This window comes from Lactuca virosa, chromosome 3 (genome assembly GCF_052849685.1).
Source record: "Lactuca virosa cultivar CGN04683 chromosome 3, Lactuca_virosa_CGN04683_v6, whole genome shotgun sequence".
NCBI lineage: Eukaryota > Viridiplantae > Streptophyta > Magnoliopsida > Asterales > Asteraceae > Lactuca > Lactuca virosa.
The window spans coordinates 43,644,841-43,672,538 of record NC_136428.1 but is presented as its reverse complement, the minus strand read 5'-3'; the positions used below and the strand labels follow the sequence as shown (position 1 = coordinate 43,672,538).

The 27,698-nt window shown below is 32.6% G+C and overlaps 3 protein-coding genes and 1 long non-coding RNA gene across 7 annotated transcripts; 1 reads left to right on the top strand and 3 right to left on the bottom strand.

Annotated features, from left to right (window-relative positions):
* Window positions 1–2,025: 2,025 nt before the first annotated feature.
* Window positions 2,026–4,149, top strand: LOC145165575 (MOB kinase activator-like 1A). The gene is made up of 7 exons (XM_079084320.1): window positions 2,026–2,184; window positions 2,940–2,988; window positions 3,073–3,181; window positions 3,262–3,355; window positions 3,439–3,572; window positions 3,663–3,826; window positions 3,914–4,149. Exons 1-7 carry the CDS (start codon window positions 2,162–2,164, stop codon window positions 3,983–3,985), a joined length of 645 nt encoding a protein of 214 aa, XP_078940446.1. The 5' UTR covers window positions 2,026–2,161; the 3' UTR covers window positions 3,986–4,149.
* A 3,188-nt stretch (window positions 4,150–7,337) lies between these two features.
* LOC145165574 (plant viral-response family protein) lies at window positions 7,338–9,775 on the bottom strand. 4 transcript variants are annotated; one of them, XM_079084317.1, is made up of 3 exons: window positions 9,537–9,775; window positions 8,430–9,023; window positions 7,338–8,056 (listed from the first exon to the last, which is right to left on the bottom strand). In XM_079084317.1, exons 2-3 carry the CDS (start codon window positions 8,774–8,776, stop codon window positions 7,561–7,563), a joined length of 843 nt encoding a protein of 280 aa, XP_078940443.1. In that variant the 5' UTR covers window positions 8,777–9,023; window positions 9,537–9,775; the 3' UTR covers window positions 7,338–7,560. The 4 variants fall into 4 exon arrangements, with proteins under 4 accessions (XP_078940443.1, XP_078940442.1, XP_078940445.1 ...); XM_079084316.1 differs by having other exon boundaries at window positions 9,604–9,775; XM_079084319.1 differs by lacking the exon at window positions 9,537–9,775 and adding an exon at window positions 9,343–9,493.
* A 5,072-nt stretch (window positions 9,776–14,847) lies between these two features.
* LOC145165572 (UDP-glucosyltransferase 29-like) lies at window positions 14,848–16,814 on the bottom strand. Its single transcript, XM_079084315.1, has one exon. It carries the CDS (start codon window positions 16,626–16,628, stop codon window positions 14,985–14,987), a length of 1,644 nt encoding a protein of 547 aa, XP_078940441.1. The 5' UTR covers window positions 16,629–16,814; the 3' UTR covers window positions 14,848–14,984.
* A 1,842-nt stretch (window positions 16,815–18,656) lies between these two features.
* LOC145165573 (uncharacterized) lies at window positions 18,657–20,468 on the bottom strand. The gene is made up of 3 exons (XR_013740122.1): window positions 20,273–20,468; window positions 19,134–19,459; window positions 18,657–18,924 (listed from the first exon to the last, which is right to left on the bottom strand). It is a non-coding gene; the product is annotated as an uncharacterized LOC145165573 (long non-coding RNA).
* Window positions 20,469–27,698: the final 7,230 nt, after the last annotated feature.

The window sequence follows — 27,698 nt, the reverse complement described above, 5'->3', positions numbered from 1 at the left end:
GTAACAGGAACCACTCCTATCATTTATACCAACATACTTTAAAGTACATTTTTATTTTTTTTATTTTATGTTATCAACCCGTGTATTATATGAGTTTTAACCTATAGATCTTAAATTTATATTATTATGTTCCATAAATCATACTTATAATAAATGTCTTCACATACATAACGTATATCAGATATTCAAATAAAAAAATATATATTAATTTTACATAATCAATATAAAAGTATGTTTATACTTATATCTTATTAGTTTAATAAAATTTTATAAGTCTTTTACCCGTGGTTTCCACGGGTTATAACCTAGTTACTTGATATTAAACTACTTCAAAATAAAGTGATTTTAGCTTTGAATCTCACAAAGTTTCAATCTTGGATATGGTTTGCGGTTCAACTTTTTTAAATAGAAATTGTTAAGTTTGTTCATATTTTCAGTAAAGTGATTCTTACATTTTGAAGCGTAAATATCATTCCCTCTACCACCTTTCGAAACAATGAAAGTGATTTTATACTTAAACCTAACGACCTCACTTATTAATTCTCATCTTCTTATATACCAATTCTCCCGCTAGAGAAAGTGTGATATAAATTTATACTTAATTGGATGTGTTGGTATCTAGTATCGAATATATATGGTCAATGTATTAGAGTTAATAAGCAATTACAAAAAAAAAAGATTCCACGATGATTTTCTTCATTTAGCGGGAGTGTTTATTTGCATTACTCGTTTGATTTTCTTCATTTAGTGGGAGTGTTTATTTGCATTACTCGTTTGTTGTTAGTTATGAACCCATTTATTTATGTCAGATTTGTGTGGATATGTGGAGATCATTTAAAATAAATAAGGAGTCAATGTTAAGGGGTGTTTGTAGGTCTGGTAAGAGAGACTGAGTCTGACTTTTGGTTAAATTCAGATTGTTTGATATTATATTTTTTGCCTGTGATTCGGTTTTATATCCTCTTACTTGGTTTGGGACATAACGAATGTTGACTCATTCAGATATGATTTGGTCAAGATTATCAAATAGCCCATATATTGTATTTTGGAACTATGAATTCATAATTAGAAATCTTAAGGTGAGTTGCATATGCATTCTTAGAAACAAACACCAACCAATGCTCGTCCAAACCCTAATCCAAACAAGTTTTATGATATTATTATAGACCCTAATCATATAAAAAAATATGACATTATTATTTTTTCTTAATCCAATATGTGCTTTGATTGAACGTTAGTTTTAGTTCAACTGAAGTAAATTTTATATTGGACCCTTACTTTCGTTTTAGCAGTCTACCATAAACCTTTATGTACATATAAACTAGATAAATTTGCTAGAATGAATATGTTCAATGTCATACAAAACCCACTAATCATTCCAAATTCCCCATCTCTTTTTGCAAATAACAAATTTAGGTTTTGTTAGTTCTTGATATATATTAAAATGAGTGTTGAATCAACCGTGGATGCCTAATAAGCTCACAATACAAACATACAAACAATAATAATAATACAAACTAGTTGGGGAATTTTGCATGGTAATTTTCTTGTATAGAGATTTTAATGACATTAAGAGCATCAATATTTAATGGTTTAATGAATATGTTGATGTTCAACTATATCCATAGAAGATACAAAATTGACATGTTTAATGATCATTTAACACTTAAAAAAAAAAAAAAAAAAAAAAAACTCTTTGGATTTTCTTTAAACATGTTCTATTCATGATCCATGCCCCTTTAGGTTCTATAAATTTTGTGGGTGGGGTAGCTACCAAAATCAAAACTTTGTAAATTTCGTTGCATCATAGAAAATAGCAAAGTTGTCTACAAAATAAAATGTTGACTGTTATAATTCATTAAATTTTATAGACCTGAATAATAAAAATCATATGAACATTTAATTGTTATAATTATTTTTAAATACGTAATAAGATTATATGGTTTAATTAATTAAATTAGGGGAATAATTTCCTGAGATCGATGATTATTAGATCTGAAAAATAATATTGAAACACTTGTCAATTCATGAAGCTGGCAGAGAAGTGGGTATTGGGTGCGATCAGAGTGCGTGACAACCCTTCTCAACGTTTCCACTAAACTCCCCCATTTTCTGCCCTCAAAATCCATCAAAGATTCTTCTCTGTGCGCTCTCCCTAGTCATGAGCCTTTTCGGTCTCGGCAGGCAAGACAAATTTCTTCAATTCTCAATCTTGTTTTTCAATCAGATTCCTTTTTATCTGTTTTGTATGTGTCGAGATTTAGGATGCATTGTTTTGACATTAATTGATCTGGGTATCTCTAAATCATCGTGATTATGGTTAATTTTTCGTGTTTAGATTGAATTGATTCTCAGTTAGCTTCTTTTACCTTCCCTTTGTTCTAAACAAGAATGAAATCAGCTTGACTTTTATTGTACTCTGATCTCATTTCAACTTGCGAAATTACTTATGAATACTAAATCTTCGATTAATTAATGACTACATTAAACTTTATATCATCGACTAAAGTAAACGACTGGTATTAATTGGGAAGTCAGTCACAGGTCATGCTTTGATTCTTTTCGAAATTGGGGAGTTTGTTTTTGGTAAATATTAGTATTAGGGATCACAGAGTGCTGAAGCTCATTGAGATATCTTGATTTGGGTATTTGTTAATTCGTGGACAATGATTTGGCTTGATCAAAGTTGGGGGCAAATCCATGGTAAAAAAAAAATGTCCATAAATGGATTATGCAATTGATTGTCTGAAAAATGTTTTCTATTATTGGGGCTTTTTATAGAAGTGAAATGTTTCTTTAGGGCAATATGTTACTGATTATATCATAATATAAGCTACTGGGTTTAGCATCAAATGCTACAATTTTTGTAAAAAAGATTATTCCATCAAGTACCTGTGTTATTATGTCTCTTGAACATAGTGTAAAATGCCTAATTTCAGGAACCAGAGGACATTTCGTCCAAAGAAGAGTGCACCTTCTGGGAGTAAGGTTAATCATTTTATTTACATTTCATTTTCAATTTCCTAAAACTCAAGGAAAAAACTTTAAAAATAAAATTCTTTTTATTTACAGGGTGCACAACTAAGGCAACACATTGATGCTACTTTGGGTAGTGGAAACCTGAGGGAAGCTGTGAGACTTCCTCCTGGGGAGGATATCAATGAATGGCTTGCTGTCAACAGTTAATAAATATCCTTCAATTCATACTTTGAATCTAATTTTGACTTTTGAGTTTTGACTTGTGATATTCTTGATTTTCAGCTGTGGATTTCTTCAACCAGGTGAATCTTCTCTATGGCACCCTAACTGAGTTCTGTACACCAGAGATTTGTCCAACTATGACTGCGGGTCCCAAGTATGTATTAAATATTGATTTTTTTATTGTTTACACAACCGACATTATCTTTATTTAAACAAAAAATAAAATAAAAAAATCAGGTATGAATATCGATGGGCAGATGGTGTGCAGATCAAGAAGCCTATTGAAGTCTCGGCTCCAAAATATGTCGAGTTCTTGATGGATTGGATTGAATCACAGTTAGATGATGAATCCATATTTCCTCAAAGGCTTGGTATCCCATTCACCACAATTTGCCTCATTTTGATTGGATTTTGTTTATAAATTTTATTTTAAATGATAATTTATGAATTATATTTTTCAGGAGCACCATTCCCAGCCAATTTCAGGGATGTTGTGAAAACAATATTTAAACGGTTGTTTCGTGTATATGCTCATATCTACCATACACATTTTCAGAAGATTGTGAGTCTTAAAGAGGAAGCCCATCTAAACACATGTTTCAAGCATTTTATACTATTTACATGTGTAAGTTTTCTCCAAACTCATTCTGTTCCATAAGTGGGTTCTTGGGTTTTGTGGGAAAATGAAAATCTTTTGACTTTTGATGTGCAGGAGTTTTCATTGATTGACAAGAAGGAGCTAGCTCCACTTCATGAGCTTATAGAATCCATTGTTACTTATTGAAAGAAGTTGGTGTTTTCATTTCATATACTTACTTGACTTTGATTTTATTCGGGAGCTAAATAAGTTGCTGTGGTTACAAAAGTTGTGCTAACTAAGATTGTTGTTTACTGGCTTGTGTTGTATGCTTTTATTTTATAATGCATAAGGTTCACTTGATAATTGTATGGAATGTGTCACGTGTTCTGTTTCATTCTTGCTGATGATTGAAATCTAAATCAATATCTTCACAATTCACATGAAGAAACCTAATAACCTATTGATGGCATATATCAGACAACACCCAATGAATAAGGTACAATTAATTTAACTAGTACCATTTATGACAACGTACAAACACAACAAGTAGAAGACTGAACAAAAAGGCACACACAATGTTCATATATCAAAGCTGAATATATGAATGCCTTTTATTATCTATTTATTATTTTCAAAGCTGAATATATGAAATAATAAAAATTACACAATTGCTCTTTTTTTGTTTAATTTTACTTTATTTTATAACTTATACGTAAAGATATATTATATAGATTATAAAAATAGTAAATGATAATGGTGATGGGTGGTAGTAGAGGTGGTGGTGGCGGAGGCGGTAGATTATTATATATTAATAAAATTTGTTTTTAAGATATAATATTTATATATAGATCAAATGTATTTTATCGGATTATTAATTTCTTTTAATTTTTGTTAATTTTTTAATTGTTTTCTTATTATTTTAAATAAAAAAGCCAAAAAAAATATCTCACCCACCATTCCTAATTTATTTTAACTATTTGGAAGATAACACATTTTGGACAACAGTCATAACACCACCACCATCACTCGGTCACCATCACCACCGTCAGACCGCCTCCCTCTTATAATGTTTAAATGTAAGAACACCACGACCAATCAACATTCCTTGTATCTTTCCCTGTTCTTTGTTTTGTCGGAGCTCAAAAACCACCACATGTGTCCTCCGTTCCAAGCCTCTACATAACCTTATATCATCGAAGCTTCAAACATGCACCATTAGAAAAGATATGGCGACGTCTATGAGGTTTGAAAACCCTAAATCTAACATTGTCGTCATCGATGTCATGTGTTGGTAACAAATGGACGGTTGGACGCTATTTCTTTTCATGGATTTGTTGCACATTGTGTGGGTAGTCGACATGTGTAGTTTTCGTCAAGAATGACCGACTATAGGCGGCGATAGACGATTTCTGACGAGATGTGTGACAAGGCAAGGTGATAGAAGACAATAAATGGAGGAACTGATCAAGAGTGCTTGGACCGGACCTTTTGGTGGTGGTTGTAGAGGAAAAAACGAAAAACAATTAGCTTAGTGGCGAATATAGAGAATTACGAAGGACTATAAAGAGACTGACGCAGGTTGTTACCAGCAACGTTGGGTGGAACAGGTTGGTGATGTTTCTGTTGGACCTTTAATGAAGGTGATTAGCGGTGGTCCCGACGATTTTCGATGGTGGGAAGCAGCGTTTTTGCATATTCCCTAGACTTTCTGATGGAACTAATAAAATTAAAAAATAAATTAATATTATATATCATAAATAAATTAATCAAAACAATAAAAAATATTTATTAATATAAAGAAATTAATAAAATAATATTTATTAGAAGGGGTGGGGTCGGTGGGATATATTTGGGTTTTTTTAGACAAAATTGCAAGAATGGTCCCTGTGGTATGTCAAAACTAGCAACTTTGGTCCAAAATGGGTTTGGCTCGCAAGGATGGTCAAATAGTTTCGTTTTGTTGCGAATTTAGTCCAATTTCCTATGAACTTTTTTATAATGACGGATTTGCCCCTTATTATTTTATTTTCCATTTTTCTTTTATTACAACAATTAAAAAACAATTAAAAATAAAACAAAAATAAAATCTCTCTCTCTCTCTCTCTCTCTCTCTCTCTCTCTCTCTCTCTCTCTCTCTCTTCATTGCCGCCCCCACATCTTCATTGTCTTCCTCCTCTTAATGATATGTTGAAAAAAGAAACCTTAATTGTAATCTCCATTGCCGCCCCCATTAATCTGTATCTAAGTGTGAGAGGGGAGAACCCTAATTGTTGCTCCAGCTATGAAACGAGGGTTTGAAAAAGGGGGTTTCGGATCCGCCGCCTCCTGAGAATCGACGAGCTTCGTCTTTACAGACCAAAACACAACGATGACGACCAAACCACCGGAAACCCCTGTCATCGCCTTGGTCTGTTACTGCCTCTCGACGCCATTACAGACCATAACGAGGCCACTGCAGCAGAGGAAAGGCCATTGGAAATACCGACTGCCACCCCTCTTCACCACCGTTTGTAACTGTCCACACCGTCTCTCGAACCTCCTGGCTCCGTCAAATGACCCTCAGGTGAGCTTCAATCGAGTTTGAAGAATTACCCTATGGTTTTCACAGGTTACCGCCATTCTCGTTTCCTGAAATCTTAGGGTTTTCAGAGGCCGCCGCCGCTAGAAACCTTAGTTCGATCTATACGCCGCTGAAACTTTTAGGGCTAGGGTTTCACTGCCAAAGCTTCGATCTGGTGTCGTTTATCTTTTTTCGACGATGGTGTTTAGGATTCCCATTAGGGGTGAAGGTTGGGGGAGGGAGTGAGGGTGGTGACGTTCTCTAAACTGGAGGGGGAGAGAGAGAGAGAGAGAGAGAGAGAGAGAGAGAGAGAGAGAGAGAGAGAGAGATATTTTCTTTTTATCTTTTTCTTTTTTTGATTTCTGTAATAAAAAAATTAAAAAAGGGAAAAACTAAGGGCAAATCCGTCATTATAAAAAGTTTTAAAGTTTTTGGACTAAACTCGCAACAAAACGAAACTATTGGACCATCCTTGCGAGCCAAACCCATTTTGGACCAAAGTTGCTAGTTTTGACATACCACAGGGACCATTCTTGCAATTTTATCTTTTTTTTATTTAAAATAATAAGAAAACAATTAAAAGAATATAAAGAAAATTAAAAGAAATTAATAATACAATAAAACAATATTCACTAATATATAAATATTAAATATTAAAAATAATATTTATTAATATATAATAATCCAATCAAATTAAAAAGATGGTATGCAGATATGATCTTTTGTAGTTTGATAAAAAGACAACCATAGAAATAGTCCCTGAGGGTAAAATTGTCATATTGAAAAAAATTAACAGCGTAGCTATTAGAACTAATGAGATTGGGACCAAAACCACAACCACACCACCAAAAAGGGACCATTTTTGTGGGTCGAAATATTTTTGGACCTTAGCCACAGAAATTTGCAAACCACAAGGACCATTTCTGCAGTTTTGTCTAACATTATCAAAGGGAGCTAACTGCTTCAGAGTTTAAACCAGCAAAAGGAACGATGCACTAATGCAAGTACCAATTAATTAGCCAAAACATCCAAATGATGAATAATGAAATGTGTGCATGCATACGTATAGTTATTTCAATTCCAGCTCTACCTCCATCTAACCAAACACCATATCAATTCAATTCAATCGAATTTAAAATACAGAAAGAAAGTACAAAATTAACTACTTTATGCCAAGTACTCTGCTACTTCAAAAAAAGACAAAACTCTAACACCTCCATTATAACTGCTCATGAAACCCCTCATCAGGTGTAATATGAAGCATCCTAAACTCAGGCTTCCCACATTTTTTATCTGCAAAAATATACGACCCCACCACACCAGAAAGAACCAAGAAAACAAGCCCAAACATCTGTAAATTAGCCAGCACCTGTCCACGAACCTCATGATCATGATGCAAACATGACACCTCATTTGCTTCCAGCTTACATCCAGCTGGCATCATGGGCCCATAGAGTGTGAATGCAGTCTGATAAAACCATAGCCCTTGAAGGGTCACAGCAATGCCACCACACAGATCAGCAGGAAAGCTTGTGGGCATTATGGCCCCTGCAACAATGGAGATTATGCAAAGGGCTACCAGTAGAACCAGGAGGAGATGGTAATGACCTTCTAGCCCTTTGTGTGTTGTTGAGTGGAAGAAGAATAAAAGGTACTCTGCACAGAATGCTGCTGCTGATATTAAGCACAGGGCGCCTTCTGGTAAAGGCAGGAAGCTGAAAATGACCAAAGAAGGTCAAAATTCAAGATTGAAGGAACAAAAATTGCTCAAAAAAGTAAAATGGATGGATAAAAAGAGATGGGTTCAGGTTGAAATCTCGGATACAAGCTGTGATAGATTCAGTTGTGTATCCATTTTTATAAACTTAAGGCTAACAAGTGATGAATATATGGAATATTAGGATGCTATGGTCATTTAGTCTCATTTAGACAGTTTATTTGGTCCATAAAATAAAGCAAAACACTTTATCCAGACATACATCATTACCCATACAGTACTTAAGGAGAATGAAACAGCCCATTCGTTCTTTATAAGTCGTAATAATTAATAATAAAATGTAAGAGCAACTATGAATGATGAAGACTGACCTGGTTTTTTCAGAGAGCAAAGCAACAATACTGAAGAGGAAGAACATGAGAAGCATGCCTCCATGTTCAAAGTCATTCATGTGATGTGGGTTCAAGACACCATTAACAAAGAACTTAAGGTGCGTTGAATATAAAAGCTCTATACACATATCAATAAAAGCTCCGACTGCTATAACATAGAGCTCCAAGTACTTCAATTTCCCATTAAAACCTGGAACAGGGTTCCACATTCTTACACGAAATGATTTTGGGTCTGCTGCATAACGAACCACTGTGCTCCATATATGCCATGCTCCAACCATAAGAAACAGTGTCCCTGGAACTGCATGTCCAGCAAAAGATCCCATTTTTTTCTATCTCTCCACAATAATTCTGTAACCAAAACTCTTGCCAAACTTGATTTTTCTTCAAGAACGGAATAAAGACCCAAGAATTTGAGACGGGTTTCTTTGAAAATCACAGATACAGATCGGAAAATGAAATTATTTCACTCTTTTGTTATTCAATTTGGGGAAATCTTGATGTACCAGGTACAAAGTAAAGAAACCTCCACCCTTGTTTCTTTCAAGTTCTTCAAACTAATTAGATCTGTTCCTGTTTCAACAAAAACAAATTCTTTAGTCAAAAAGAAATTCCCAATGTCATTATACTTAGGAAATTTCAGAAAAGTTTCTTCTAGATCATCATTACAATATATTATAAAAGTCAAATCAGTATCACGGTCAAAAATGGAAGCTTGAAATCACGAAAAAAAAACAGATCGTATAAATGAAAACCCTATTGCTGCCGATTAGTAGAGCTACGGTGAATCATTCACGTATTGTTATTGCTGCCGACTAGTAGAGCTACGGTGAATCATTCACGTATTGTTATTGCTGCAGAATCGATTAAAGTTTAGAACAGCTTCTTGTACCTCATAGTAATATCCAACGGTCAAAAGTCAAACCATAAGCAAAATAGAGAACGGAAGCTTGAAACTAAGAAACGAATAGATCATATAAATCAAATACCCATTAATCTAAATGCTAGTACAACTATGGTAAATCAACGAAAGGTGACTATACGAACGAGCATGAAATTTAGAAAAAGAAGATATGAACTTATTACACATGAGTAATATCGAAAGTGTGATTGATACTTGTTTCATGATTACGATATGATCCAAAAAGCTTACTCAAATCAAGATTGAGGAGATGGTTATGATTATGGAGGAAGAAGGTGGGATCGGAATCGGATAGCGTTGCCGTCTGTGAAAAAGGAAAAGCGACAAAAAGAAATAAAAATGGTAGCTTTTGACGGCAAAATTTCTTATCGTAGGAAAAAGCTTTAAAAAGTTTGCAATTATGAATCATGATGATGGGTATTGGTTTAAATGCATAATTTGGGATTGACTAATCGATTTCTACCATTTGGTATTTTGGGTCCCACGGCTTTTGGTTAAACCCGAAAACATCTGCGTGTTGTTTCATTTTTACTCGTTACAACCGACATTTAAGATTTGGGAAATAGATCGAAATGGAAAATTGGCATGACTGTGAAAATTTTGTTTTTTATTTGTATTTTCTAATGAAAAATTAGAATGCATATTTAAATTGTTCTAGTTATGTTATTTAAAACAAATAGAATTTACGACAAGATATGCGTACTCATTACATTTTAGGTAGCCCTTTCTATAACATGAAAAGGGAATAACCAAAAAATCATTAAATAATTCCAACGAGTTCACAATGAATAATAGACTCTCACCAAAAAGGTATCAAAACTATCTAAACTTCTCATACAAATTCCAAAATATCATAATAAACTATCAGATCTTGACGATATATTCATACCATCTCAATCGTTATTCTCTTAATACTTTGATTATTTGGGCCACTCTTACAAGTTCCTTATACCTGAATTCAAAATCATATCCCACAAAGTTATGACACAAGTCTACCTCAACATCTTCATTTTTAAATTCCAAAACTTCTATCTTTTTTTTTTCATGTTCCTTCTTAGTCGACCAACATTCAAATTTGTATATCACGACGGACCTAACAACTACCTTGTACTATTTGTACTATTTTAAAACTATTTTGTACTATTTTAAAATGATATACAAAAAACATTCAAATTTATATATAGGTGTGAAAATGATATACAAAAAACACTATTTGTACTATTTTAAAACTATTTTGATATAGAAAAATGGAGTTGTGTTGGAAATGGTTAGGAAGACTTTTAGAATTGATAGAGTGGATGGTATCATTGCTGGAGGCGAGGGGATGAGTTTTGGACAGAGAATGAGAGAAATAGGGAGGTGTTGGGAATGGTTTGCCCAATAAGGAAGGAAACAAAGAAGAAAAAAATGAAGAGAATTAAGAAGCAAAGAAGTAAAAAAAAGGAAGAGAAGTAAGAAGCAAATAAGAAAAAGAAGGTAGGAGAAGGAAGATCGGGAAGTAAGGAGGCAAGAATACCACCCAGTTCGGTACCGGTTGCAGGAAGAGCATGAGACGGGAGGATTGGCATTTATAAAGTGGGTTGGTTGGGTTCTTAGTTTCTAAAATTTTGCTTCCGTTCTCTCTTATACTGAAATTAGAGCTTCGTCCCCTGATGATTTTCATTCGAAATGAAAACATTACATGGAGAACCGGACTATGAGAAGAAAATATGTAATTGTGTTTGAAGCCATATTATTGCTTTCAACTGCTGCCTTTGTTCATAGGTGGTCTATAGATTTTCCCATTTACAGCTATAGGTGCAAACGAATCAAACTACTTGAGATTGACTCGTTAAAAGCTCGATTCGAGTCCAATTTTAAAAGAGCCCAAGCCGAGCTCGATCTTAATATTAGGTTTGTTAATTAAATGAGCTTGAGTTCGAACATGTGTTACTTAGCTCGATTAGATTTGCGAGCCTAAACGAACATACATATATAATAATAAAAAATATATTTTTTAATTTTATGTACTAAATAACAAAGTATTTAATAAATATCATTTTAGAATGACAAAATTACATAAATGGTCCTCGTGGTTGACAAAATCGACCGATTATGGTCCTTATGACGAATTCTTTACATAGATGGTCCTTGTGGTTTCAAAATCTTGCAGAGACGGTCCTTTGAGCTAATAGTGTTAGCTTTTTCAATTAAGTTCTATGTGAAATGACATATTTGCCCTTCCTACATAGGGACCATTTATGAAATTTGTTCCCGTCACAAGGACTATTTATGTAATGTTCTCTATTATTTATTATTGTTTTTACTTCATTTATTTATATATTTTAGGATTTAGATGTTTTTAAGGTATTGTTTGAATATATTGTTTAATGTTTTTCTTTAATATTCTTTCGCTAATATTTTGTAACGTTTTGTTGAAATATTTATTTTTTTATTTTTTTGACGTTTTTTCAAATACATTTATTGACGTTTTTTGATGTTTTATTGGAATAATGTTTTCTAATTCTTTTACGTTTCGTTCTAATATATTTTTTAATGTTTTTATTAGGTTTTGTATTTTTTATATTTTTTGAAGAATTTATTGTCACCGTAATCATAATTCGTAATTTAATTCACTAAAAATCATGTTTTTCTTTCTTTCTTTTTATTTTAATATAGATAATGTTATATAATTATTATTTTTTAATTCATATATTTAACTATATAAAACATACAATGTTGTATGAGGGATCCTGCTCCTTGGAGATCCTACTCCTAGCCCGCGCTAGGGGGCGTGTCATCACATATGATAATCAGAATTCTAAACGGATGTCAGGTTATACATAGACTAATCGAAATCTGTGTAACTTAAAAAATCACAAAATATCTAAAAACAAAAAAATAACTTGAAAACATTACATTTAAATCCAATGTGAAATGACCTGGCCGTTCTCGGTAAGGCTGTGAGGCGGTCTCAGCTTAGCCTATGTCTGCCTAATCTATATTAATCATATTCACGTTTAACAAATTTTTTACACTTTTATTTTATAAAAAATGTTTATAAAAAAGTTTACAAAAATAACAATTATACAACCTTATATATGTTATATAGTTAAATATTTAAATTAAAAAAAATAATAATTATATAACCTGATAAAAGAAAAAAAATGAAAACATGATTGAAAGTGTATTAAGCTACGAATTATCATTACAGTAGTCATACATCCCTTTAAAAAATATAAACATACTAAATGTTAAAAAAAACGTATTTGAACATAACGTCAAAAAATAAAAAAAAATAGAAAAATTATTCCAACAAAACGTCATAAAAACATTAATAAATGTGCTTGAAGACGACGTCAAAAAAATGTTAGCGATATATATATATATATATATATATATATATATATATATATATATATATATATATATATATATATATATATATATATTAAACAATATGTTTAAACAAATCTTTAAAAAAAATCTAAATTCTTAAATATATAAATAAATTAAATAAAAACAATAATAAATAATAGAGAAAATTGCATAAATGGTCCCTATGACAAGAAGGGCAAATCTGTCATTTCACATAGGACTTAACTGAAAAAGTTAACACCGTTAGTAAAAAGGACCGTTTTTGCAAGATTTTGAAACCACAGGGACTCTCTATGTAAAGAATTCCTCATAAGGACCATAATTGGTCGATTTTGTCAATCACGAAGACCATTTATGTAATTTTGTCTTTTAGAATTATGATGATCCAAGTCCAAACCAAACTCAATCCCGTACAATTATTAACAAGCCCAATAAGCTTCGCACACATAAGGCTTGATATGAGCTGAACTTAACCAAAAAAATTTAAACAAGTCGAATCCGGATCCTTGTCAGACTAGGCTCGGGGAGGCTAGTTTGCAACCTTATTTACAACTATGGAAACCTAAAATTTCCAAACCTAGAGCGATGTGCAATTTTCACTAATGACATTGCATTTCTCATAATTTATCTATTCTATTTTATTAAGCATATTGTTCATTTCTTGAAATTTAAGAAGTACAAAAAATAAAACATTAAGTACAATCGTTTAATGCTAATCTCCCCAATACAACTAATAATTAATCCTTGTAAAAAATAAAAAAAATCCAACATGGAAAGAAAACCAGAAATTGATTTGGAATCCTGTATTCCCTCGGTGATGGTTAATTTCATATTTCAAATTAACCACATATATCCCCCTCCGTTACTCAGATTCTCTTCTATAAATAATATACTCATCTCTTTCTGCATAGTCACCTCCACCTCCAGAATTGCGCAAATATTTGCAAATCCTTTTGAGGCGTACTTTCAAAAGTCACAAAAATTATCTCATTTGGTCATTGTTAGTAATTGAATAAAGTTAAGTCGACACAATGCCTAAGCTTGAACGTTACTCCACATTAGATTATCATCATTTACAATACCTATTTTCGAAACTAGAACCCTTCTCAAATTTAAATTTAGCGAACATAATATTTTCAATGTGAATTAGTGAACCCAATATTTTCGATGTCAATTAGCCATGCGCTAATTTAATTTTGGTGAACCAAATGCTAATTTGTGATTGCAAATTTAGATCTAAATTGATGTGAATTTAGTGAGCTTAATAGCAATGTATATTCTCATTTGTTATATATGTGTATATATTTTCATAATAACAATATAATTAAGTTGTTTGTAATAAGGTGTCATTGGTTGTTTGGTAATTATCTAACTACACTTGATTGAAACTAGGACTGCAATAATTTGGTATATTTCATGACTAATATGTTTTTAGTAAGACCGGAGGGTGTGGGTGGGAAACTCCCATTACTTTTTGTGGGCCACAACACTCTTTTCCTCATTTTCCTTTTCTTTCACATAAACCCAATAAATAGGAGAAAAACTCTCTCACTATTAATTTTTTTAAATATATTTCCTACAAATATTACTCATTTTGTAGGAAATTAAAAATCATGAGTTTTGATATATTTTTTATAATATTTAGTAGGTATATAATTTAACAAGTATTAAAAAAGATAAAAAAAAAGTTGGCCAATAGGAATAGGAGAAAGAGTGCGGCAATGAACTCCCTCACCATCTTTCCCTCAGTCAAGGAGCAGTGTTCAGGTAAAAGGGGGAAAACTTCCCGCAACCTTTCCCTCACCCATACCGTCCGGCCTAAGGAAAAAATGAAAAATACAATATCCTATAAAATGTTAGTGATGTTTTATTAAACTAATAGATAAATAACATTGCTATTTTTTGTAACTAGAAAAAATGAAGTTGTTTATGTATATGTCTTGTGTAGTTACGTCTAACAAATGCATAAACGACCAATAATAATGTGTACCTGCCACATATTCTTCGAAATGTCAATATTCTTCGAAATATGACATGTTTTTTAAAGAACAATATTCACCGAATGAAATGGGTAGGCAACTAGTATAATTGTTATTAGTATTTGTATCGAGGACTTGGTAGATCAAATTCAAAGCCTTCATCTTCTTATGTTTACAGACTACATACATAATACATTCTGATCTGCCATAAAAATCGCAGATGATTTATATCTACATAAGAAAAAAGCTTACATAAATTACATTAACAAAACCAAATCAGGTTGCTTTTTGGCGAACAAACTCCACAAAAGCACCCAATGCTTTCACTGAACTCGCCGGAAAACCACCCTCGAATTCTTTGCTAAGTTCCTTCACCTGTTTATGCACCTTTTCATCACTCATCAGTTTCTCGATTCCTGCTGCTATATCATCCTTTTTAAACTTTCCTGGCCTTACATCGTCACTATCACCACGTGACATCACGAACCCTATCTTAAGATGGTAGGCCACCAGCTTCGCATTATCAAACTGATCGCCACGAATCGGCCATCCCAAGATCGGGACCCCTCGCCCTATTGCCTCCACCGTCGAGTTCCACCCGCAATGAGATAAGAAGCCGCCGGTAGATGGGTGGCTCAGAATCAAGAGCTGTGGTGCCCATCCAGTGATGATTAAACCCCTGTTACCAACTGCCACGTCTAAGCCCTCTGGATAATACCCTTCCTCTTCTTCGCTGTCGTCTGTGATCGCCGCCGCCCCTAAGAAAGAACGGGGGATGCCGGATTTACCTGAACCAGGTTGGATCACCCAGATGAAAGACTGCTCGGATTCTTCCAACGCTTTCGCTAGTTCTTTGTACTCTTCAATTGAGGGTCCAACTTCACTCCCAAACGAGATGTAGATTACGGATCCATGTGGTTTTAATTCCAACCACTGGACCACCTCATCTTCTGTGTAATTGGATTTGTGGTTCGATCTCATCTCATGATCATGGAGGAGTTCACCAGCTGATTTCCAGAACTGTTCAGGTAGCAGCGGCCCAACGCCCCAGACTGGAAGCTTGGTTTGTTCGGCCATGTATTCGATGAATACATGCTCTAGATTTTCACAAGTGTTGATAAGCAACGCCACCGAGCCCTTCACCTCGTCCACCCAACGTGGCTTCTGACCCGGTCCAGCCGAACCACCACCACCACCTCCACCTCTTGGTCCATGGGGCCTCATCCTATTTGGTGGTCCGGTGTGTCCATCTGGTTTCGCGTGATCACCGGGTGGCCGGCTCCGTCTTTGAGGCCTTACTCTCTGACCTCTGCTAAGATCCGAAAAAGCCACAGACATTTCTTTAGGCAACCCGGGGATCTCTCGGATCTCACCGGGCTTCATGTTTTCTACCTCGGCCTTCCACATTCCGTAGCCCATGGCGGATGCGGTTGCGCCGGAAGTTGAGAAAGACACCACCGGAATTTCATGATCTACGAAAATCTCTTTGCACCAGCTCATCATGTTGTCAATCACGACACACGTGGGTCGTACTCCGGATCTTGTGGATAGAAACGACTTGATTCCCTTACCCATCTGCAGATTCTGCTCTTGAAGCGGGTTTCCCCTACGACCAGATGACTGAACCTCTTTTTCAGATCCGGGTTCGTCGGCGGTCTCCGGTGGTGGCGAAGCGGTGACGGAGATGTCAGTAACATGAATTAAGGGGGAGTGGTTAGAAAACGTGGAGGGAATGGATGAAGAAAGATGAGAAGGGATGATGAGGGTAACATTGAAATTATGAGCAGAGATGTTCTTGCAGAGCTCCATAGCTGGAAAGAGATGACCTTGACCAAAGAATGGAACTACAAAAATCTCACCGGTTACTTCCATTGTTGTAATTTGAAGCTTTCTCTTCTTGATTTGGGTTTCGTTCTCCATGGATAAGTTGGTGTGTATTTATAGAAACCTGAGTTGCATATAAAGCAGTGGGGCTGGAGTCGTGGAGTTGACTTCGAGGGAAAGGAAGGGAACTGCAACAAGGTTTTATCTTTCTTCTCCTTCTTCTTCATTCTTTTAGGCGTTATTAGAAAAAGAAAAAAAAAAAAAAGTGTTATAACGTGTTATGGTGGTAACGGGAAGGAACGTGCAGGCTAATAACGCCTGATAACGGGTAAGGAGGGCGGTGTTCACATGTTATAACACCCAATAACGCTCCTTGTGGCGTTGCCCATACCCATCTCTCTTAAAAAATTTCATTTATCTAAAAATCATATTTCCTTTTGAATTGATTGACATAACCTATCATTTAAATCCGTAACAAATAGGGGTCTTCCAAGTTCACCCGGACCACCCGAGTTAATGAGGTTGTTTTTATGGAAAAAGTGAGTCGCTATTTTGGGTGTGGACAGAGCTATAAAAATCTGCCGTGGTCGACATGTAAAATCATATTGATCGACAATGAATATATTAGTAATCGTTTGAATTGCCTTTATAATAAGTTTGATGATGAAGTATTTATAATGATAACAATAACCATATATGAGTACCTACTTTCATATAAAATCAAATTTGTTGAAATTTATGTCTCATACATATCGATAATAACAATAATCTACTAATAATATTAATGGAAACAAACACAAAACTTGATATTTTTTTTTTAGCAAAAGCTCCATTGGAGCAGGTATCAAGAGAGTGTTTGGCTGAGCTTATGATTTTTCATAAACATTTTTTAACTTATAGGTTATAACTTATAAGCTAATAAGTTAGGGGGAGTTACTTACAGATTTTGACTTATTTCCGGTATGACACCTTGATAAGTTATTTCTATCAAAACACTCATTTTAACTTATACCGGTGTGGAACTGGTAATAAGTTAAAAAAAAAAAACTTAAATAAGCTTAACCAAACACACTCGAGGTAGAAACTAAAAAAAAAAAAATAGTTCTCATACAATTGAATTGCAACGGTTGTTCCAAACTATAGTATCGAGATCATTACTAAGAATATCTTCAACTCCATTATATTTTTGTCATTACTTCTATTGATAAATTGTAAAATAAAATAAAGACTTTAACTCAACTTTATTTTACACTATATAAATATATGTAAATGAATAAGGGATAATGACTTAAAAGGGTAATATATTTTTTGATTTGTATACATTTGATCACCGAGTTTTTTTTTTTCGTCCACACTTACCCTTTTAACTTGTTAAAATGTAAACATTCAGTCTTTATGACCAGTTATTCCAAGTTAGACGGTAAAAATAACTTAATAGGGTAATATATTTCTCACTTTATACACATTTAGTCCTTAATATTTTTGTACACATTTAGCCATTTATATATTTTTTTATTGCAAAAGAACTCATTTTCATTAATGAGGTGTTTGGGGTTTTTAATGTTTATGTTCATCGCGATCTCGACTACTTTGTTGCTTAGGTCATGAGTTCTGAACGTCATAACTTCATCATACGATCTCGGATTTTAACGATCTTTATATCCATGCGTTCGTATTTTAGTCTACTACAACTTTCATTTAGATTACTCCCGTTAAAAAGTAATATAGTTTTTACTTACGATCTTTATATCCATACCACTACAAATAAAATTACATTTAGTGGCACAGAAAAAGTGCTACAAAAAACCGAAAAAGTGCCACTAAAAGCCCTTTGGACAATCAACGACACAAAAAAAAGTGTCACTAAAAACGTTGCCACTAAAGACCTTTAATGGCACTTTCTGGTTGTGTCGCTGCAACCTTATTAGGTTTTAGTGGCACTTTTTTATTATGCCACTAAAGCACTTATAGGTTTTAGTGGCACTATTTTATGACACTATATAACTTATAAAATAAATATTATTTTCATAGTTTTAGTGGCACTTTTTAACACAAAAAAATATGTTAATAAATTAGGCCTTATTTCATAATAGAAAATAATAATAATTCAATTAAGACAAGAAATGGAAACACAATATTATTACTTAAAATAAAATTTTATTTGTCTAACAAGAGTCGCTCCCTATATCATTTATAATAAGGTTAATATAAATGTACTCAACCATATTCCATTACATTCTACTGTGTTACAAGACCCATATACTCTATTCATATACACCCAAGTGTGGTCACCCTATAAAGCCTTCATCATGTCCAAGGCGATACTGAATTTGGCAGACACCATGTTATTCAACCTAGATTGTGCGAATCTTTTCCATTTCTCTGTGTGAGGCTACAAGAAAGAGAATAAAAGAAAGTCAGAATTGTAAAAACATGGAATTTTACCAATACTAAAAAAAAATAGTTTTTCAACTTGAAATAATAGATTTTCAGTATGAAAAATAGATTTCAAGCTATATAATAACCAGACTTATGGAAATAATAAAATACAAATATTTAGTAAAAACATAATTTCAGTAAAAAAATAGATAAAAAACTTACCAATTCTAGGGCTAATTTTGGAATTGAAAGATTTACTCATTAGAGATGATAATGATGGAAGTGATTGTCTTGATGCAGAAGTAGCTCTAGCAAAAGTTGTGGGTTGGAATGATCTTTTTGCAACATGTTGAGCCACTAGAGAACGAATGTAGTTTGGTAATTTCTAAAGTGCACCTGAAGCAAAACTTGCAACATGCAAAGGTGATACATTTAAAGTAGTAGATGAACCACCAGCTTTTCTTCTTTTTGGGCCAATATCACATTCCATGATTATATTTAAACAAAATCAATCAATTTCTAGTAGGGTCTCCTCACTTGGTTTATATCTGCAACAAATACAATCAAACAAAATTACAATTTAAGTAAAGAAGTTTAGAAACACAAATGACATCCTATAATGAATGTAATGATTCTTAACATACATAAATAAGTTGTTATAAGAAAGGACAGCTACTACCATAGGGATGTCACAAATGAGAACGTGAATCAAGGCGTAAAATCTAACTAGTGTGACTGACATTTGATAAGCACGATTGTTAAACATATTAAGTTCAGTCAACTAAAATCATTATTAGAAAAATACAGACTATAAATTTATATTAATGTTAACCATCACATTATGAAGCTCCAAACCGTGGTGACAGATCTATTTTGTGTTTATTTATTTATGATGATAATTGGTGTAAAGATGAACAAACAAAAAGCCAATGCGGCTATCAAGAAAAAAAAAACATTTCGTTGCTGGAGTCTAACACTAGAATACGAATTAACTGGGATTTAAGAGGCTCGTCATGCCTTTCATCTTGGAATTCCAATTATACATCTCAAGAAATTATATGCATCCTCCAGTATCCAGAATCTCCCTTGTCCTCCTTAGTTCTCGGTACTAGGATGTAGGTTCCATAAATCGGAAGCAATGATGTTTTCAAGTAGCATTGATGATGAATTGATGATTTTGGGGGCGTGATTCCTTAAGTCGTGAAGAACAAAGAACACCATAAATCGCCTAACGCTCTCACTTAATCAAGAATCAGGGTTTGTTATGGTTTCTTGTTGACTCCTCGTGAATACGAGTCGAAGAACGATATGATACGTATATTTTAATGCCTGATTTCTAAAAGGAAAAAAGGATTTCGTACCTGAGTCAGAGATATGTGGTCAGAGTGCATAACAAGCAGTATCAGGGGCAACGACGACGAGGTTGCGAACATATTCATGAGCGATTTGGAGTCTGGAGTCTGGTTTATGTGATTGGAGATGAAAATAAGGGTTTATGAAATCTGCGGGAGACAATGAGACTTAGAGAGTGGGACGTAACCAGAAGGGTAAGGGCAATTAGGGATTTTAAAAGCTAAAGAATGGGGAAAATTTTTAATAGGAGGGAATTAAAGTGTAGGCAGGGTTTTGTAATTTTCGGGGAAAAACATTTTCCCGCTGCAACAAAATAGAAGGGATTTTCAATTTTTTGAGGAAACCTATAGTGGCACAAAGAAAAATGTCACTAAAAGTATGTTATAGTGGCACAAAAGCAAAGTGCCATTGAAACTGTCACTAAATGTAATTTTATTTGTAGTGTACGTTTTTTATGAATGCATGTATGGATGTTTTTTTTTATTATAAAACCGTAAGTAAAAAATATGTTACTTTTTAACGGGAGTAATCTTAAATGAAGTTGTGGTAAACTCAAAAAACGAACATATGGATATAAAGATCGTTAAAATCTGATATCGTATAAAGAAGTTACGACGTTCAAAATATAAGACCTAAGCCAAACCACAAGATCTACGCAACCAAGCAGTCGAGATCGTGATGGACATAAACATCAACAACCCCAAACACCTCATCAATGATTGTCCCATGTAAGATATCGTGACTGGTCATAAGGACTGAATGTGTACAGTTTAACAACTTGAAGGGGTAAATGTGGACGAATAAAAAACTGAGTGACCAAATGTGTACAAATCGAAAAATATATTACCCTTTTAAGTCATTATCTCAATGAATAACCACACTCTAAATCTCTATCACACTATGAAATGTTAAAAGTAACACTATATAAATATATAAATGAATAAATACACTCTAAATCTCTAACACTCTATAAAATTACACCCATCTCTCGCACATTCTATAAAATTACACCCAACTCTGAAATGTTAAAACTTAAAAGTAACAATATATGAATTCTATGAAATGTTAAAAGTAACATTAAGAGTGTCTAAAAAGTTAGCTAGGCGAGTGTGTTTAACTTTATATGTGAGTAAGAGAGTATATATAGTAACACCCAAAGATAATTAACAATAAAAATGTTAAAAGTAACACTATATTAAAAATTATATTGTACCCTCAAAAGAAAAAAAATGAATGATATTTTATCTAGTATCATGGCGTGAAATTAAACAGTTAAACAAATAATTTTTCAGAAAAATTAATTTATCATAACAACTAAAAATAACTTTAAGCCAGATATTATATTTAATTTATTTACGAGTAAATTGCGGGTAAAGACCATTGAGACGACTGAGATTATATGGTTTTTATATAAATCTAATTTATCATATGAAAATAAATAATGTTTTATATCAATTTAATATAAAAATTATTATTTTAAAATTAATAATGACATTTCTAATTTTAACAAAATATATTTATAAATATATTGATTATTTTTTTAATAAAATTTTATAAAACATTAGAAAAAAGTTTTACATAGACGCAGTGGGTAAACGAGCAACAAACTGTGGCGCAACCCCTTTTTGGATGACAAAACTAATTCTTTTAAAAACAACATCTATGTTTTTTTAAAAACAACATTTATTGATTATATAATTGTATTTTATGCAATGTACATTCATCTTAAATATATAAATAAAAACAACCATTATCACTATTTTAACCTCAAAACGTTACAATAGAAAACATTTCACACAATAAAATAAGGAAACAAAGTCTAAGTCTGGAATTATTTATGTTATGAGAAAAAGGTGTCATCGTTTGAGTGTAGAATGCGTGTCCTGGTCGGCATATTCATTAATTGGAACATCAATTGTTGCACCTTGCCACTTCCCAAAGCCATGGACACGTTCACGCGACTACCATCGTATTGTTTAACATGCTTGTAATTAAAATTTAATTAATTTTCATCTTTTAAGGGATTTAATAACTTAATATCTACGTATTTTCATATATACCAAAAATTATATCTTTTGTTTTATCTTTTATGAAATCGAATCATGAATTTTATCAACTTAAGATTCAATATGAAAACCTTTAAAAAAAAATCAACGGAAATTTTATATATATAAAAAAAGGCCTAAAGATAAATGAGAATTGAGAAAAGAAACTACAAAGAGCAAACTAGCATTGAAGAAATTACAGTATGACACCATTGATGCTAGTCGAGGCTATAAATCTTAGTTATATACGTGACCCATCACTCCATCAGCGTTGATTATATATAGCTTTGGGAATTTATCTTTTAAAGTGAAATTCCCCATCCAATTTCTTTCCAAAATCTGGTTATAGAGTATAGACACATCTTCCACCTGCCTTCTAATCAAATGGGGTCGTCTTCAATCTTTACAATGTCAAGCTCCAAGAGGTCGTCTTCAATCTTTACAATATTGTACCATGTCTAAAGTTGGATTTTCTTGCAAGAGAAATATTTTTTAAATCCCGAATATCTATGAATTGATCGAATTAACCAAGAGCAAAGTGACATCTCATCAATTTTAACCCGCCATCAAGGCAACCAACTCCAAGTCATCCCAACTCTTTAAATTTGGCACCAAAATAAATTAATCATTTAATCTACACTTCCAAGCACTAAGCTTATCTTTGAAATTGTTCAACAATTAGAGTCTAATGTTTAGTAAGCATCATCTTACACCATTTTTGGCAAACCAAGATAAATACATGGGAGAGAGGAAGTTTCACAGTTTAAAAAGTTTGTCAATCTTGAGACTTATTCCAAAAACTTTACTTTTATTAAATATCAACTTCAAAACGGAAGCTAGATAAAAACATTAAATTTTTTGTTTAAGATTAAGGAAATTTGTTGGTGACCATTCTCCTAGAAACATAACGTCATCGGCGTACATGAGGTGGGATAAAACCGGACCTTGTTAGGGAGGGAGAAACTTTGAAAAAGTATTTGGTCACAAGTCGACTTCATAAGAATGTGCAAACCCTACACGGCAATGACAAATAAAAACAATGATAACGGATCACCTTGCAATTCACCTCCTCTATTACCTCCCAAAACCCATGTGATCCATAACTGAATATTACGAAATTCCCAACAAATGGAATCAAATGCTTTGTCGAGATCTAGTTTCAAATAACATTGCTTTCACCTTTTTTTTTTGTCTAATTATTAAATTCGTTAATTATAAAAGGACCGTGGAAGAATGCTGCTCAATGTGGGCCGACTGCTCGCCAATAACATCATAGGCAAATACTTTTAAGGTGTTTTGCAAGGAGTTTAGAGATGATTTTCACAAAACAATCAATAAGGCTAATGGGCCTATAGTCTTTTAAGATTAGGCGATCTCTAACTTTAGAGCTTAAAGATATTTACAGCCCCTACTAATATATCCAGCTTCTCCATTGGGATATAACCTCACCACTCAAAAAAATTTATATTTCAATGCTATAATAAAAACTGAGACAATTTGTAAATCATGGAACATATTGGACAAAATTGGATAATATAGCTCCTACTATTTCCACCATGCCAATATATATAGACTTTTAAAATCCATAAACCATAATACTTAGAAGCTTTATAAAATATATTGCAGTATAGTTTCCTAATTTGTTATTATTTGTGTTAATAAATTATAAAGTTGTCGAAGTTTATCCCCAATACAACCACGACCACCACCACCACGACCACGACCACCGGTTGATGATGTTTTTAACATAACTCTCACCTACGCTATCGTGCTATCGGCTTATATTCATTGTTAAAAGTTCTTCTCTGAAAAAATTTATAGTTGTGTTCAAAGTGGCGACACACGTAATAACTCTTTACGGAGTAATACGGGTTTGCCTTAGCCTCAGCCTCATTTCGTCCTTTTTATGTGAATATGTCTTCTGAGTGTGTAATGTCTCAACGTCAAACTTTATTGTTGTTCAAATATTTTGCCTTATATTTTGCAACACGTTTTTCTGGCACCACTCGACATTTTAACCATTTCATAATGCTTCCAAATATGACGTGCAGGGCCGGTCCTGAGGATTCAAATGTCCAGGACGAGCCGGGAAAAAAGGCCCGTAGGCCCTAACATGTAATGAATGAATGATCGGCTGTCACCAAGGGCGGAACATAACCATTAAAACTAAAGAGACCGAGATACCAAAGGAAGCGAATACATATTATTTTTCAAAAGCTAATTTATATTTTTATTTAGTATATAACTTTATTAGAAATGGAAAACAAAATCATATTTTACAACTATTCTATTTTATCCATATTAGCATTTTCAATCAATTCGTCTTTTGCAATTGAAATAACAAATGTTTAAATTACATTCATCCTCTAGTAAAACTAAAACAAAATTGACAATCTTAAAATTAATAAATGATCAATAATTCAAAAGGAACACATAGTCAAGTTATACCGGTTTATTGTTGTTTAAAAGGAAAAAAGGGTATCCAAGCAAAAAAAAAAAAAACATTTTAATTCCAATATACTAATAGAAGCTGAAAAGTAAAAGCTGACAAAAGAAAAAGCTTTTAGCTGTTTACCTTCTACGCTTTTAGCCTTCTACTCTACACTGACATAGCATTGAATATAACATTGAATAGGCGACAAGAGTTTTTCATATATCAATGACAAATAATAAAAACACATTCAAATAGAGAGGCAAGAGCAAAACGGGAGATTTTAGAGAGAGGAGAGTAATGCACATACAGTGAGAGCTCCAGGCAGCGAGATCTCTGAATCTGAGATGGGTGAGATGCGTATTCGATCAGAGCAACACACTGGGGCTACGGGGGAGAAGGTTTCCGGCATTGACCGGAGCCACCTTTAAGGCGGCGACAAGAACTAGAGTACCATGGTTAGGGTTTTTAGTTTTTACATTTTAGATTTGTTTTCTCTATTATTTGTGATTTTTGTAAAAGTTTAGATAATCTAAAATTTGTGGGCTTTCTGAATCCGATGAGTTTAAATGGTGATTATGATCTGTAAAGTTTTGATTTTTAGATTTCGATTACTAATTTTTTTTTTTATAGATTTTATCGGGTTAAAATACTCTTAAGTCTTAACAGTTTACTCTCAAAATCTGGAAGTGTATCTTATATTTTTTTTGGGCCCCTAAAAAAGTCGGGCCCTGTGCAAATGTCCCTTTTGCCCCCCTTTAAAACCGGGCCTGATGACGTGCTTGGTGTGAATGGCAATGTTTTGACGGGTATAGTCTTTATTCTTTTAGAATCGTATTTGAAAGTTGAAACAAGAAAAGACTAGTTTTCCGCGGTCCAAAACCCCGTTTTTTGAACTGTCATAAGCCGGTCACAAGGAATATATAGCGAACCCCCATGAACCAAACGGGCTGTGCTCAACTACACCGGTCCAGTGGTTCCTCTAAAACCGATCCTCCTTAGGCCCATTTCTAGCATGTTTTTGGTCGGGTTGGTAAATCCTATTCAGATGTACATCTCTTATCATAGCCTAGGTAATAGCCAATAGGCATTGTCCTTGATGTTGGACATAAAGTCGGGCTATCAAAACCCAATCTCGGTATCTTTTGTGATTATATATCCCACTGGGCTAGACAATTTTAATGCGACTGATTTTTTTTAAGCAAGTAACTAACATTAATTCCAATGGGTTTTTAGCCCCCAACGGTATCCGGTGTTGCTCTCCCTCCTTTAGGTTGAGAGTTCAAGTCTCGTCGTGGACATAGGTGGATTTAAGGTGTAGTTTAGGAGTAAGTTAGATTTGCCGTTTCAAAAAAAAAAAAAAACTAACATTAATTAATTTATGATTAATATTTTTAGCTAATGTTTTAACCAATTTTGAGCACAATACTTAAAATTTTATATTAATTAAACTACGTATCATGACGTATTAATACCCTAAAAATGTATGATATATATATATATATATATATATATATATATATATATATATATATATATATATATATATATATATATATATATATATATATATATATATATACTAGGTGTAAGACCCATGTATTACATTACATGAGTTCATTTTAAAGAAAAAAATATGAAATTCTAAACATTTGAGAAGTTTGAATTTACAAGAAAAAAATAGAAAAATATTGAATTATTAAAATTAAATTGTTTGGTTTTTTTTAAATTAAACAAATAATTTAGATAAATAAAGAAAGGAAACTAATGAAACTTTAATTTAGAAAATTTGAAATTAGAAGGAAGTCAATTAATGAAATTAATATGCATTTATTATTACATTTATTGTAATTATTACATTTAAATATTATGTGGCAATTAATAAAATGAAAAAAACAACAAAATTCCATGTGGAAAAAAAAATTAATTGAAAATAACCATAAAATGACATGTAGCCAAATCAATGAGAATGTGACATGTGGCAAAAAGTTTTTTATTTATTAGGGAGTATATATATATATATATATATATATATATATATATATATATATATATATATATATATGTAAAAACTTTAAAAATGAATTTAATATACAAATAGGGCATTTGTCATTGACCTTTGCCTATAAAATGCATTAGTCAATATTTGTATTAGTCGATTCTTGTTAAGGTTTTTCAATTATTGTAATTCATTATTCCTTTTATAATGTCACATCCCATCTTGTATCAATAACAATTAATAATTATGGCATCGAGAGCATTAAAACACAAAGTTTTAACTAGATGCTCTCGATGGTGGAACAAGTTTTGCACATTGTTGGAAACAAGAAATGTAGATTTATAAGTAAAATAGTTTGTGCATATGTTAACCGTTCTAAAAAAAATTAAAATTCGTTTCGTTCAATTCAATTTAATGTTTTTTTTTTGTGTTGTTTTAGTCCGAAAAACTTTTCTAAACTAATAGAAATGTGTAGAAGTTGTAATACAATCCATATTTTGTTGACAGGAAATAGAATTTGATTCTTTCCATATTTTGTTTAGTTTACCATGATAAATGAATTTGATTTCAATAACATAAAATGACATAATTTTTTTTAGTTACAGCTACTTTGATAACTTAAATGTGAAGGCATATTATAAATAAACTTAATAAAGTATATAAATAGAAAATCTTCATTTTATTGATTTTATTGATTGAGCATTCATGTAAATATATTACAAAAATCATGCTAATAAACATTTTATTGATTTTATTGATTGAGCATTCATGTAAATATATTACAAAAATCATGCTAATAAACATCATAACCTAAAATCATTGCAATACACATTACAATAACAATACCAAAAAAGCATAAAAAAACTTTCAATACAACCTAGGATTAGTTTGGATTTTTATAAAACTGTATTATATTATATTATATAGACAAAATTACATAAATGGTTATTGTGGTTACT

Coding starts and splice junctions, on each gene's coding strand:
- LOC145165574 (XM_079084317.1), bottom strand. CDS start 8,776: ATGGGATCTTTTGCTGGACATGCAGTTCCAGGGACACTGTTTCTTATG. Junction 8,057..8,429: donor TTGCTCTCTGAAAAAACCAG/GTCAGTCTTCAT, acceptor GGTCATTTTCAG/CTTCCTGCCTTTACCAGAAG.
- LOC145165572 (XM_079084315.1), bottom strand. CDS start 16,628: ATGGAGAACGAAACCCAAATCAAGAAGAGAAAGCTTCAAATTACAACA.
- LOC145165575 (XM_079084320.1), top strand. CDS start 2,162: ATGAGCCTTTTCGGTCTCGGCAG. Junction 2,185..2,939: donor AGCCTTTTCGGTCTCGGCAG/GCAAGACAAATT, acceptor GCCTAATTTCAG/GAACCAGAGGACATTTCGTC. Junction 2,989..3,072: donor GTGCACCTTCTGGGAGTAAG/GTTAATCATTTT, acceptor TTTTATTTACAG/GGTGCACAACTAAGGCAACA.